Raw genomic sequence first — 15,611 nt, 5'->3', positions numbered from 1 at the left:
AGCATTTTACAGGCATTCTGTGTTAAAATTATCGCCCTTTTAACAGAAAGTGTTTATAGAACTATCTGATTTCCTCAAAAATAGATATGTTTGCGTTCCAAATTTATCTGCATTTAATCTATCAAAAAAAAAATCAGTAAATATATATATAGGAATAAAAATCTGCAGTTTACAGGTTTCGTAGTGTTGAAGTCTTTTAAAATGAAAGTCACAGTGATGTAGGGTGGATCCCTAAGTTAGCTTAATAAACTTTTTTTAAGCATCCCTTATCAATTTTATGTTAAGTTGCATTTAAAACACATAAAGCTATGATTGTTATTACATATAAAGTTAAGAAAAATAAAGAAACAGCAGAAACTCATTTTAAAATACCTGAAACCACAGTCCGCCTCTAGTTCTTGTTCTTCGTATAAATTCATAAATTCTGTTGCACTGTCCTTTATGTCACCACAGGTAACCCAACAAAATTGAGCAACATACTTAATAATAATATACAACATTTGATATAGCGCCCTATCTCGCTAGAATAAGCCACTCTAAAATGATTTACAGTACATAGATATACAATTTATACAATAAGCATATACATTAATCAATACAATTTTGAGGAAATCGCAGGCGCGAACTACTGGTCCTATGCCATCTGGCTAATATTCCCCTTTGTGTGTATGCCTGCGTGTGTGCTGGAGATTTATTATGTTCTGTTTGTAGTTGGACCATGCTTCCAACGTTATCATCTCAATTGAATGCTACAGCACAAATACCGCAACATCCACGCCAGACTATTTTATACTCCACCTGTGTTGTTGGAGTTGTGTGTGTAGGAGAAAAACACTTTCTCTGAATATTCCCTGCGTATGACGACTTCGGAGATCAAACCCCAGCCGCCAGCGTGGCAGGTCGGGTTTCTAACCACTCGACCAATCCACCCATAATGCAATATTTTTTTGCAGACCAATTGCGAAAGGATAAAAAAAACACCGAGAAGCACCATCACCACAATGAAACCGTTATTGATGTTGTTATGGTTTATTATAGAAACCGAGTACAGCAAGATACGACTCGGGCAGATATCCTTCCTGGACAAATAGAATGTATTTAGCATATCATACAGATTTTAATATTCAGGCCGTGAATTGCATTATCTGGTGTGTACGGTGTGTACCAGATATGAACAATGGTGCAGATCTTCCTGTTCTGTGTTGATCCCGAGTCATTTTAATTGCTCAATTTTTAAATGATCAAGAAAATAATTTTCTATATTATTAGCATGCGTAACTGACTTAAACAGGGATCAGAGAAATATGTTTTGAGATATTTAATCTTTATAAAACATCTGTTAAAATATTTGACTTCTTAACACTTTACATACCTCATCCTTATTCTAAACATGTGTATTATAACGTCTTACGTGTTTAGCAAATCAGTCTCTTTGTCTAAGACCGACCGATGCAGGTATGTTGATATGGTGTTGTCATTAGAAACGAGACCTATAAAACATCACACAGCAATAAAGAAATAGCAAGAGACCAATTGCCACTAAGCTCTGGGCGCAATGTGTAGGTTCCTGTTGTTATTCTGCACAGTATTTTTATTCTAACAAGTTTGTAGTGTTTCATGAATAAACTTCAAATAAATTAAAAATTACACATATAGATTTCATGACTTCTTTGATCAACACCATATCACAAATTTATCTGTACGGACTTTTGTTAAATTAGAAAAATATAGTGCAGTGCAATAAAAAAGAAACTGGACTTGTAACCTGAATGGAAACTATGAAACTGATAACGACGTTATGACCAGGAGACCGGCGTTAGACCGCATATTGTTTTCGTTCCTTTCGATGTTAACGTCGGTAAGTAATAGTCATAGCATTCGCTTACCAATTAAGCTTTCTAGACTAGATAAAGCATTTATTTACGTCGTTATTATTCTTAAAACAGTTAATAACCAATCCTTCTAAGAGGAGTTATCAATACGGGTCATCTGCTAGTGTTCGGCGGTGTTTTTATAATTACATTACAGTTTTGTTAACTGTTTTACCTCTCCTTATTTAATCCCCTCTCCGGTTATCAGCTGCAATTAACTAGATTTAATATAGCAGTTTTGATCAGTGAAATGGGGTAAGATTCCAGTAAGAAATTTTCAAAAGTTTGTGTTCCAATTCTCCACACATTTGTTTTGTCGGAAACATTGCTACACAATCTGAGTTCTGATATCCAGTGTTGCTAAGGGTCCTCGACCCAAGCCGAGAGCCAAAACAATGTGATAAAACAGTGATAAAACAATGTGATAAAACAATATGATAAAACAATTATAAACCAAAGCGAAAAGACATCAAAACAAAATTAAAACCACAGCGTTAACACATCAAAACACAAAAGGAACAGTTAGTGTTTACATTTCCCAATGTTTAATGGCTATAATAATAAAAATTGAAGAACAAAACCCCTCATATACTTACATTCAAAATATATCTGATATGATTTAACAATAATCATCTGCATGTCTATTAACGTTATAGTATAACAGTGTGGGATATAGTACTATGAACTATGCATTGACCTATACATTAAAATTACGTATGTGCGAAATAAATACTATATAATTCTGTATGTTGATGATCCGGAACTTCCAACCCTGAGTCAATGAACTTCGAATAAATTTTCAACAGAAACATGTGACTGCGGTTTTGGATATGTATAAGTCTTTCATTAGTGTGAAGACGAAAAGATATTTTGATACGATCTTTTAAGAAAATAACAAACTTTTAAGACCCATTCCCTTCCCAAAAAAAATCAATTATCAACTTTTGTCAAACAATCAAGACAGAGTATAATAAACTTTGATGGAATCAGGCTGGAAATGATTTTTTCCGGCGTTACTTCTGAAAAGAACATCACGCCTTGCGGAAATAAATTATGAAATAATCAATAAAGATGCATGATAAAAACAATAGAATCAACAACAGAGATGGGAGTGAAAACAATATAACAAGGCCATACGAGGATACGAACCCTGGACCTTTAATCATCTACTATTGCTTAACAGTAGGGAATTACCTGATCAGTGGTAGCTATCTAATGGACGAAATCAAGGGTGGGGGGGGGGGGCTACTGTATGTACAAATAACTATTATCTGTTGGTTTGCCTGTAGTTAGAGAGGAATCCTGCACTGCGTTCTGATTAGATTCGATTATCCTTTAATTGAAGAGCTTTGCAGGTAAATCGAATAAGTCCCGTTATAACTCTTTTGTCAGCGTCATGTTTAGAATAATACGAGTAAATAACTATATACACCATTCGGCTTTATACTTATACATGTAACCGTATCTCCTTATTCATTTAAATGGCTGATACTTATTCGTCACCTATTTCATTCAAATAAACCAGTTAACAGGCAGCATTGGCCAATGAATCCTATCGTAATGATTTCAATGTCAGAATTTTAATGACGTCACGATCAGTAAATCTATGTTTGACCAGTACACAAGAATAAGCCTCTCAAAAAGGAAGCTTACGGTGTGAATCATTGGAACAATCTGACTATCATCATCGAAATCCTTGGTTTCCGCCCTTGATTCTTTCATTTGCTCAACCGCAACTCTAGAGTATGTCATAACAAAATCGAAAAAAGCTCGTCAGACTAATCGACTTGTATCATCCACCAGGTATCGCGTGAAGAGCCTTCGATTTTGAAATGGAATATCCCAGGAGTGCAGAGAAGATATGTGTATCTAAAGCGGAATCCATAATTTTGAGGATGTCCAAATGGCACCATATGCGATGAAATATAGCACAATGCTACATGTGTAATTTCATATGGTGGTAATTACCCGCGAAATCTCCAGTGTCAGACAACCACTTAGGTTTAACATCTACATACGAATAAGAGCCGGCTTTTCCCGCAAATACCGAACTTAAATGTGCGTATTCAAACACAGGGCTAACTCTTTCGTTCGGTCTATCCTCTACTAAGTCTTCAAACGTGTTATATAAATCACCGGCGCCTGACCTCGATGTTTCCAAATGACTATAATCGGCGTCGTCGCTAACCCCCGCCTTTTGTCTTTTCGCCAATTCATTAAAACTGTCATATTCATGAGGGTCGCCATGCCTTGTTCCTAAACGACCGTTATAGTCTCCGGAACTTTTCCGTTTTCTATTTTTATCATTCAACTTGTCATTAATGCTATGTCTTTGACTTGAAACGCTCGTGTCTTCCGTAATTCGCATTGTTCGTTTTCTTTTCATTTTTTGACTTTTCTTTAATTTGTCTATCAAAATTAGCTCATCTGTAACCGTGTCGTAGACAAACGTTCCTCCCGGCACTGAACGGTTCCACCGAGGCCTGGTCCCGCCATGCACCTGCTGGTCACTCAACCCTGTCTTGTTCTGCGCATGTGATTCGGTGCTGACGGGGTCGGGAACATCTATATAGCTGTATTCTGATCGACTTGTATTTGCTGTTTGAGTGGACGATATAAGATCTGAAACCAAATTGAGAACATAAAGATGACAATGTTGTTAATAAGAATAAACATTAACTGTAAAGTCATACTGAATAGATCAGCAATAATTTCATTAAGAAAATATTACTAAACTTTAACATTGAGAAAACAAATACACCCAAACTGCAGAACGATGCGGACATCAAACTAAATACAACGCCTAACATATGTCTTAAAAATTATACAAATGCCTTTTGTATAAATGCTATGTAATTAACGATAGTACAGAACGATGTTTGCCGGAAGTGTTTCAATCTTATAAATATCAGCAGCATGGATAGGAGGCCAAAATGTAGAAGTTTCACCCCATGTAACATAAAGCCGAATCAATCGTCTAAACCGTTGAATAATAGAAACACCAGAGGGATTCACGTCTCAATGGCAACCTAACTACAAAATGTGAACACTATTGTATGCTCTCAGCAAACACGTTTCGCATGGAGTATCACAAAAACCACAGCCGGATTTTATTGTGCGACATTTAATAGATCAATGAAAAAGGTGATTAAATTAACATATCTTTATTCCAAATAGCACTTATGCCGTAATTGTTCATTTACAAAATTAAGAATCACACTTATATTGTCGCATTTGTTTATTTACACGCGGAAAATCGTATCATTAAAACATTATCATTTTTACTTATAAAACTATTTAACTGTTTAAACTTATTGCAAATATTTACATGATTTCATGATCATTTTTTAAGATTTTGTGATGTTATTAAGAAACCAAAATAAGAGAATACTGTAAATACAAGTGCAATTCGAACTGAAAATCGACCAAACTGGAGTTTCCTACATCAGTTTAAGGAGAATAAGACCAGGTGTTCCAGAAGGGTAAGCGTCTTCAGCTTCATGGACGACAACCGCCATTAAAATAAAGGTAAACTCCAAGTTAGTTCATGTATCCAAGAACAAACCGACGTTAGTGGCAATATAACATCAAGGCACAATAATGAGCATAATTATAAAAACATTGACCTTCACATCACACAATGAGACTGTAAATATTGATCAAATAACACCATCGTATTACGTGACATTATCATATAATCAAAGTTTTAAGAAAGCATTCAGATACATGTACACACAACAACAAGAGTTTTTTTGTATATGTATTTCATTTTGTGTAGTTTCTATAGGAATTGGAAAGAAAAAGTGTATACCTCGTTGACTGCTCTCGGTTCCGTTACCAAAGAAACTGCAAATCAAATTGATTATAATAAAGCTAAAAACTCGATTAAACAATACGTTTTCATGTTTTATCGAATATGGTCCTATGTTATCACATTTAATTAACTCCAAGTATGCAAGACTATACACAGACCTCAAATTACAATTTATTCATATAATCTGTAATCCCAAAAACAACATTGCGACTCTTCCCTTTCTTTGCTTTCTCTATAAACACAATTTTGATTGGTGTTATCACTACATAATTTACTTTAATTCTGAGTAATTGGGATTAGATAAAGTAATTTTGACAATTTGATCATTACAATCTTGATTTTATTCAAGTTCAAATTGTCAAATGAAACCTCTTGTTGGGGTCAAGACGGCACTATATATAAGAAATGAAATCAGTTAGATAACCTGTGTGAATATTGGCATATAAGAAAGAAGGAACTTACCTCCGGTTCCCGTGTGCTCGCCTGACAGCGCATACCACGCAGACTGATGATGTAGCCATGATCACAGCGACACCTATGACAGACGCGATAATTGAAGACAATGGTACCTCTCTCCCCTCGCTGATCCCTGTGCCGTTAACATCCTTTGTCATGTCTGTGAAATGTAAGTAATCATACTAATTGAAAGATACGTGTTTTAATGAACGATTATGCCATCAGATGAGTACATGTTGTTTTTAACACTTGTCAACAAGTCCAAGCCATGATTCTCATCTGTACTAATCTTGTTGAGGCAACTTAACAATAACTAAACACAAGATCCATCCCGGCCTTCTATTCAACTTTCTGCTGTCAAGACGTTAAATCGTTAACAACATGTATACAAAGCAACAGTGTGTGCAATGCAAACAGGGAAACAGTTTAATCGCTCGACGAAGAACAAAACGTGATCATGATAGATCACGTGACACTCTGTCTAATGTAACCTGAACGAAAACTTAAGTTTAAAATGTTTTGTTCACATATTCATTTCATTCCCAAGATCTTAAGTACAAATCAAATAATTCTAAAACTGCAATCATATTTTGCAAAGCTTCAGGTCGGTGCTACCAAAGTCCTGATCTAAAAACATGAAATGTGTCTAACAGTGCAGAGCATAAAGAAATCAAAGGTAATTCAAACTTGTCAAGAAAGTCGTTTCAACGTAGATGATTGCGATAACACTTGATTAAATGATTCCTAGTTCACTCATTTGTTGCTCATCAAAGTGGTACCGGTCACTCTCTATTGATAAGTCGTGTACGTTATTACGTGCGAGAAGGGCTGGTCGATGATAGAGCATCAGTGCAGCCTAAAAACGTATGCCTGTATATTTAAATAACCACGGTTCGGATAAAAAAAAAATGTAAGGAAGAACAGGGTACATGTACATCAGACAAGCCACACAACCTAGAAATACAATATTTATTGTTTCTATATATTAAATATACCCAGGGTAATAGTACTATATCAAATAACGTTTAAAACAAAACTCGTTTTGAATGGTCTAATTTATAAGACGTCTGGCGAATGAAAGATAACTGCTGGAAACAAACTTCCCGTTTCATAAGCAATACTTTAGCTGTAGAAAAGATAACGGCCTCGATAAATAAGATAATACTCTTATCACAGAACGTCATTGAAACAAATCCGGGAAGAGGAATTTTGCTTGCAATGCTTCCATACTTTTTTCCCTTTGTTTTTAAAGTCGTCGTTACGAATTTTGAATACCATTATTCTTACTGTTTACTTTTCCATTTGGGGATTTTAACTTGATAGAAAAAACGTGTCTTAAAGATCATTTGCATAATTGGTATTAGAATAGTAATGATCGTCATATGAGAGTGGCTAAACTGCAAAAACAACAAATATTTTGATGTGCAAATACTAAATACTAAATACTAAATACTAAAAACGTCACAAACGTTCATACCATAGAAAGAGGAAAAATTAAACAAAGAAGAAATGAACAAAGCAAAAGAGAGAAAACAGAGAGTAACGATCGTAGTTTCAAGAATCAAATACTTACCTGTGGTGTTTAATAAAACGGTACTGTCGCCTTCAAAAGAAAAAGGATGTTTTAGTGCCACAGATATTTATTTACAGGCGACATAGGAAATAGCGTGGACTAGTTAAACATTTCTACCTCAAAAATTACGAAATGGATACAGATTCAAAGTTTAACATTGTAAACAGGTTCTACGCACAAGGGGTAACACGCTGGCAGCATGGCATTTGGCTATTATATGGCATTTGACAGCACACAAATTCAATGCGACGTCTTGCTAAATGTAGTTGTAATAATAGTAGCTAAATGTAGTTGTGTTAATAATATTGTCTACTATATTCTGGAAATGCCAATAGCTCATCCGCTGGGTTGATAAATATAAGTGCAAACTAAAATGTTACCAAAAATTTGAAATACTGGCTTTAGAAATTCAAATCAAAGTGCATTTTCGTTGTTTTTTGTAATATTCACTTCAATGTAAATTTCTTGGGATGAAGATGATTGAAGATGTATGCCTTCGGCTTGATATTAGTCGGGAGGCCATATAGCCTATGTGAGTTCGACCATAACACCGTTTTTACTTTTCATTATATCGCAGCCTCCAAAACTTCATGAAATACTGAATAACAAACAAGTCGATAATATTGTGTTTCAGGATAAATGTCACTATTGCCATGTCTTTGTTATGTATGTACTGCTGTCTTTATTTTCAGATGAAATTCGAAACAAGTGTTCAGTAAAAATCCACCGCCGGACGGAAGAGAGCAAAGGAATAGTAAATAATGTAACTTGAACAAGATTGGTTGCGTTAAATACTCACTAGTTGTATCTAAGGTGATGGTACTGTCGCCTGTAAAAGAAAACAAATATAAACATATATATAGGATCTTAAATGAGTTTTAATTTCATATGAGATTTTATGAAACGAGTCTTAGGAGTTTTTATTAAACCTTCGAGATGAGATGAGGGGGTGTTATTGGTCGGTTAAACGTTTTTCTTGTCAGGGAGGCATTGGATACACAGGTAATATGCAGGTTATATGGTAAACATACATATGATACACGGAGATAACACTTTGACAGCACGCAACCGCTATTTAAATTACATATGACAACATCAAAATGATTTGTCATAGTACAATGTTACGTCAAACTAAATGTAGTTCTTATTGAAATTTGATCCACGGATCAGCAAGAGCCCATGCCTCCGGGGGACACAACAATTATATCACTCTCATTACACAGTAAGGTGTCAAAACAGTTCAACTTAATGTAAGTTTTGTGGCAGCTTCTTATAATTGTTTAATCGGCAAAACTCGTATTTATTGTTCTGATATTTATCGTTTCCATAATATTTAATAACGTTATACATATTTCAAATGCATAAAAAATTGTCGGAAATAAACGGGAATAACACGAATAATAAATTAGCAAGACAATGAACAACGGAGGGATGATAAAATTACAAAAAAATATATCAAAAAGACTTACGAAAGATATTTTTAAAGGAATAGCAAAGAATAAATGGTAAAACAATTGGAACAAAGATATGAACAATAACAGAATAACAAAAAATATCAACAAAAGAAATAGCAAGAGAAACAACAAGAACATTTTTCTAAATAAAAATATATAGCCAACAAAAATAATATACAAAAGCCCAGCCCACGGTATAACGTACGAACGGTTATTCGTGTCAATGTTTAGGATTGAAAAATGTTATGTCCCGGTCCACATTTACGGATCAGACGCCGGATTAGGCATCATTCCTGGCAATCTGTAGTGGTCCGTAGCTGTACGTATTGTGGCCTGGGTCAATCGTAGTAAAACTTTTATATCCGTGACAGTATTTGAACATGTTAAAAAATTCACCACGGATCAGACAACCGTAGTACATCCTTACTGATCCGTAGTAGAACGTACTAATCCGTTGTAGTCCGTAATAAACCGTTATTATCCGTACTTAAATTATTCGTAGTACATCTTAGCCAAACCGTGGTGCATCCGTAGCGGACCACGGATAGAGACTATTCCGGGGTCATCCGTGAGTTTCCATCCGTAGTGGATCCGTCGAGACGATCCGTGAATGTGTGACTAGGGCAGTATAGTCGTACGTACGAGAGAAAAAGCTTTCATAATAAAGAACACCACCAAATTGGAAATAAAAAATGGATGGACCAACAAAACATAACAGAGGATACTACAAAAGGAACAAGAAACGAAATACCAAATAAATTACATAAAGGAACTACAGAAGAGACAGAAGAGGCAACGACAGAAACACAAGTGATATTATCCACTTGTCCTTACATCTATTATGGTCATCATAAACATATTATGGCCATCCCTATAACTTTGATATGAGTTCATGCTCAGATTGAATACATGATTAGTTAATTTCCATATCACTTACGCCTGTCGCATGTTGTGGATGACCAGCCCGGCTTACACCGACAGGCCCCACTGGTAATATCGCATCCTTTTTCGAAATTATCACCGTTACATTTGCAACGTTCTGAACAGTTGTTCTGGTCAAATGCTCCTTCTGGACAATCTATTAAAACAAAATACGAATCTGTATAGAACGTACAATGACTTTACCTAACACAAAGCCATGTTTATCTAAGAAAACACAATCATGACTGCGAAAATGTTTACGAATCATGTTTTTTCTATTGTAAATGATATTTAAATTTTACGTCGTGAAATTGATTTCGTATATTTTCAGCAGCTAGGATTGTATCTGTGAGAAATTAGAAAAAAAGTCTATCATTTTTTAGGTAAAAATGTAAACATCATGACCGAGCTTCTAAAGATTGTGCAGGAAGTGTTTGCCCTCTATAATACAACTGTATGTGTTTGAACATCATTGCACTACACAGTGTACTTAAGTGTGTGTAAAAGCTGTAGTATTGATCGTGTTGTCTATGTGTGATAACTGTAGCAACATTGATGTGATCTTGGGTGTTAACGCTGTGATATTATTGATGTCCAATATAGTTGACGCTATAATGTTATAGGTTTTATCCCTGCGTGTCGACGCTGAGGCGGTATTGATGTAGACCTGGTGTTTTGTTGCTGTAGTTTAATTGATGTTATCCCTGTTGGCGCTGTAATATTGAGTATGGTGACCCTGTGTATTGGCGCTGACGCATGATTCATGATGTCCCTGTGTGTAGGCACTGTATTATCATTGATAATGGCGCTGGAATTGTATTGATGTTGTCCCTGTGTGTTGGCGCTGTCGTATTATTCATATTGTCCCGGCGTGTTGTTTTTATGGTGTTATTGATGATGTCCTTGTGTATTGTGTCTTTGGTGTTTTTGATGCTGTCCCTATGTGTAAGCGTTTTAATAGTATGGATGATGCCCCGCATGTTGACTCTGTCGTATCATTAAGTTTGTCCATGTGTATCGGTGCTGTATTATTATTGATGATGTCCATGTGTATCGGTGCTGTATTATTATTGTTGAATTCCACGTGTATTAGCGATGTATTAAATTGACGATGTATCTGTGTGTAGGCACTGTATTATTATTAGTAATGGCGATGTATTATTATTGATGATCTCCATGTGTATCGGTGCTGTATTATTATTGTTGAATTCCACGTGTATTAGCGATGTATTAAATTGATGATGTATCTGTGTGTAGGCACTGTATTATTAGTAGTAATGGCGATGTATTATTATTGATGATGTCCTTGTGTATTGGTGCTGTATTATTATTGATGATGTCCTTGTGTATCGGCGCTGTTTTAGTATTGTTGATTGCCATGTGTGTTAGCGATGTATTAAATTAACGATGTCCCTGTGTGTAGGCACTGTATTATTATCAGTAATGGCGATTTATTATTATTATGATGTCCCTGTGTGTTGACGTTGTCGTATTGTTCCTATTGTTCCGCTGTATTGAGTTTGTGACGTTATTGGTGTCTTTCGCAATGCTGTCGTTGATACTATCCTTTGTGTTCGACACTTTTGTATTATTGACGTTTTCTCTATGTGTTGACGGTTTGATATAGTGTATTTTAATACACTGTGTTCGTTGATATTGTTGACCGTGTGTCCTGTGTGTTGACGATCTGATATTGTTGACCGTGTGTCCTGTGTGTTGACGATCTGATATTGTTGACCGTGTGTCCTGTGTGTTGACGATCTGATATTGTTGACCGTGTGTCCTGTGTGTTGATGATCTGATATTGTTGACCGTGTGTCCTGTGTGTTGACGATCTGATATTGTTGACGTTGTCAGTTGTGTCTTGAATCTAGAATTATTGAGGTCGTCCCTGTGTTTTGACGCACTGACATGTGTCATGTTGTTCACTGTGAATTGTATTTTAGTTAATTTATTTGTTGTTTTATGTCCTTATCACGGCATTTCCTGCTACACATGATAAGTAAACAGCAGAAGCGATAAAAAGTGTTGCTGATGTTAGTTGATATGAGCTATTAACTGTTATAACTTACAGTATATGTCATAGTGGTTAAATATCAATTTTCTAGGTTAAGTGTATATAGTTGTCAGTTTTCTATTATGTCTACTTACGTTTTTCACAACAATCCCCTGCATACAGCCATTTGCATTCTTTGCATTTATTCCGTGATGATTCAAATTCCAAGCAGTTATCGGTGTCTTGACAATTTTCTGCACGAAATGAGAAATGTAGAGTAATGGAATATGGTCGTGTTCAGCGTAACGTTAAGACAGCTATTCATACAGAATACAGTTGTTTATTCCCAGACAACACATGTGTTCAATATAACAAAGCATCCAAACATGTAGATACAGAAATGCAAAATGAACACTTTACTGCACCGTGTATAGTCATTTCGTCTAGTGAGGACACATCAGTGATACGAACGGTCAAGGAATTAACAATCCCTGTCCAATACGCTCCGAAACTAATGTGAAAGTACAGCAAGAAGGGAAAAATCTATATACAAATATAAATAACGTTACAAAATCTTAAAACAAGTATTTCATTTACAGTGCCAGAATATCTTCCCTTAACATGGTTACGACCAACATCGGGGTCTAACGAACAGCTAAAGAACTTGCCGCATAATCAAGTAATTAATTGATTAATAATTCCATGTAACGATTACCCATTATCAATTTACCAGCCTAAACTGTTAAGGGCACGACAGTGATCAGTATATTTTCCCAATAAAATAAAGTACTTACCGCATAGTCCAGGTAAAATTACGCTGGTCAACAAGACAAAACAAATGAGGTTCAATAGTATCCTGTCCATTGTAGGGACACTGAAACTGAAACATAACTCATCACGGACCTAATATTAGTAAAACAAAAGCTTAGTCAGTGCCGGAACACATCCTGGTACAAGTGGGTCAGTCATACGTGCCAGTTTCCTCTGTAGGATATTTGGAGTATTAAATTGTGGTACAGTATCAGGTGTATCGTGTTACTGTCAGTCACAACCTATCAAAGAGTGTGTCCCCTGAGAAACGAAGGTCGATACGTGATACATAAGTTTTTACATAATTTGTCATTTTTTGGGACACTTAAATGCAGCCGACTGTACATGATATCAAAGGTGTATATCAAAACATACCTTAATTTTCAAATTTTGCGTTAGTTGGGGTCAAAGCGCATATCTAACATATTGTGCGAAATTATAATCAAAAGTTTGTCCCCTGAGAAACGAAGGTCGATACGTCATATATAAGTTTTTACATAATTAGTCATTTTTTTGGGACACTTGAATGCAGCCGACTGTACATAATATAAAAGGTGTATATCAAAACATATCTTAATTTTCAAATTTTGCGTTAATTGGGGTCAAAGCGCATATTTAACATATTGCGTGAAATTATATTCAAACACGTACAAAGAAGTAATATAAATATGTGATCGCAAACATTAAGTGATGTTAGTGATCCCTATCCCACTGACAGCAACTGTAGGCATGAATAGGAAATAGTTTTACCGACACAACAATAGCTTAAACAAAACATAACTAAGAGAAACCAATACCTTGCAGAACCTTTGTAAAAGAACATGACATTATTACAATCAACGAGGGTGTTATGAGAGTACAAATGCAAAGGGGCCAGAATTGGATTCGAACCCTGATCCTTCGATCACAATACGGCTTCTCTAAACATAAGGGCTACCTGACCAGCGGTAGCTTCTGGCCCAGTGATATCCAATACAGCAAATTAGGATAGGAAACTGTATTTATGTAAAACAACTACGGTGGAATTATCTTGTTTTACATGCAGTTTGACAGGGGATCCTTAATAAATAACCTTAAAAACGGATAACTGGTCGACTGACACAGTAACAGCCTTGTCGTGTACAATATAAGTGGCGGGGTTGAGACGACAAGCAAACGTTCCCCTTGCAATTCATGTACACGTCACCCTTCAAACTTCCGGCCATTGACAGACGAAACACCATGTGTGTATATATAGCTTTAAGTATGTTCATATACTATACATACGATATCAAGTTTGTTAATATATTACAAGGCCCAATATATGGACATAAACAGTACTCTGTGCGAAGATATAAGCCGTTGTAGGGGAGATTCTAGCTGCGATAACGTAGCTTTCTGACGACGAGAGATTTTTTTATATATTGCGTCGTCAGAGCTACGAAGCGGTCCTATACCAACTGATGGAGCAAAATCAAAAGTGTTAATCTGTAAGATTGCATATAATTCACGCTTCATATGCGTATAATGTTATCAAAATATTGCATAATTGTTGAAAAAACGGATCCTTACCCATGCAAAAACACTTTTACGAAACTAACAAAGTCCGTCTTGGGGAAAAAAATAGAAACGACCCCCATGACAGATCACGCGTGATGTTATCTCAATTATCCTTTCTATATATGGCCTGCATGGCCAAATATAGTATTACTACGGATGCCGTCATGTTTACTACAATTTCCATATTGGGTCATGACACCCATATTTGAACGTCTGACCTATATCGGAAGAGAGACGAACTTTCCAACATGGCGTTCAATTCAGATTTCGATTACACTTGCTACGTTAACTTGATAATTTAACGACAGTTTAGGCAGAGTTAAACTTCAAGTTGTGCAGGATATCAACAGAAATAGTTCATACTACAAACTTATTTATGGATGTGGACCAATGAGCTGTCAATTAATTCTAAAATCGCCCCGGTGTGATGGCATGGGATCGATTTAATACCCGGCCGAGGCAGAGGAGGCCGGGTGTTAATATTAGTACTAGGAAGATTCGTGTAGGACGTTTGTGTAGAAGTGACAAAATCAGCATTTTCAATAGTGATATCAGTAATATAAAAAAGTAATATATTTGGGGAACTATGATATAAAGAATATTTTGGTAGTGGTGATCAATATTTTTGTTAAATGGAAAATATAAAGATTTTTGTTTGCTGTGGCGATGTAAAGGGATCATAAAATAAGGAAAACATTATTAACACAAGCACGAACTTAGCATTTTCTTTTTTAATGGTTCTTGAAGGTTGTTTTCTCGAAGTTAACAGTTTGGCGTTCACGCGGACGGCCGAGATTCAAATCCTGATACACTCGTTGTATTTATTGCTATCTCTTGAGCACCACTGATCACTTCGGGGCTCTTTAACAGAATAATCGTCAAGATAGGACTCAAAATCGCTGCACTCGTGTTTGAAAGTACGTGAAAGTGATATATAGATATGTACAGGTAGCAAATTCATTACATTTATGTAAAACTAATCTATGAACATAAAATTGTATATAACTAACTGTTCAGACTTTGGAAAATATTCATTCATGACATGAATTTTATTTACGATTTTTTCTTTATATGTTATATCAATATTAACTGCAATATTTCATATACAAATTCAGAAATTATTTATTTTGACACACTGTAAATATTTATATATTCATGAATACTTTGATTTTCACAA

General features: G+C 35.5%; 1 protein-coding gene across 3 annotated transcripts; it reads right to left on the bottom strand.

The window, feature by feature from the left end:
* Positions 1 to 570: 570 nt before the first annotated feature.
* LOC110443009 lies at positions 571 to 13,003 on the bottom strand. 3 transcript variants are annotated; one of them, XM_021486949.1, is made up of 9 exons: positions 12,880 to 13,003; positions 12,241 to 12,339; positions 10,106 to 10,246; positions 8,514 to 8,543; positions 7,715 to 7,744; positions 6,148 to 6,301; positions 5,683 to 5,717; positions 5,316 to 5,367; positions 4,285 to 4,493 (listed from the first exon to the last, which is right to left on the bottom strand). In XM_021486949.1, exons 1-9 carry the CDS (start codon positions 12,947 to 12,949, stop codon positions 4,379 to 4,381), a joined length of 726 nt encoding a protein of 241 aa, XP_021342624.1. In that variant the 5' UTR covers positions 12,950 to 13,003; the 3' UTR covers positions 4,285 to 4,378. The 3 variants fall into 3 exon arrangements, with proteins under 3 accessions (XP_021342622.1, XP_021342623.1, XP_021342624.1); XM_021486947.1 differs by lacking the exon at positions 5,316 to 5,367 and having other exon boundaries at positions 571 to 4,493; XM_021486948.1 differs by lacking the exons at positions 5,316 to 5,367; positions 10,106 to 10,246 and having other exon boundaries at positions 571 to 4,493.
* Between the last annotated feature and the right edge of the window lie 2,608 nt (positions 13,004 to 15,611).

This window comes from Mizuhopecten yessoensis, unplaced genomic scaffold (genome assembly GCF_002113885.1).
Source record: "Mizuhopecten yessoensis strain PY_sf001 unplaced genomic scaffold, ASM211388v2 scaffold716319, whole genome shotgun sequence".
Lineage (NCBI taxonomy): Eukaryota > Metazoa > Mollusca > Bivalvia > Pectinida > Pectinidae > Mizuhopecten > Mizuhopecten yessoensis.
The sequence above is the reverse complement of the archived record's forward strand: the minus strand, read 5'-3'. Positions and strand labels throughout refer to the sequence as shown.

Excerpts from the sequence above, each read along its gene's own strand:
- LOC110443009 (XM_021486947.1), bottom strand. The coding sequence starts at position 12,949 with ATGGACAGGATACTATTGAACCTCATTTGTTTTGTCTTGTTGACCAGC. Across the intron at positions 12,340-12,879 it reads AATTTTACCTGGACTATGCG|AAAATTGTCAAGACACCGAT; the intron begins GTAAGTACTTTA and ends CATTTCGTGCAG. Across the intron at positions 5,718-6,147 it reads CGAGCACACGGGAACCGGAG|TTTCTTTGGTAACGGAACCG; the intron begins GTAAGTTCCTTC and ends TTTGATTTGCAG.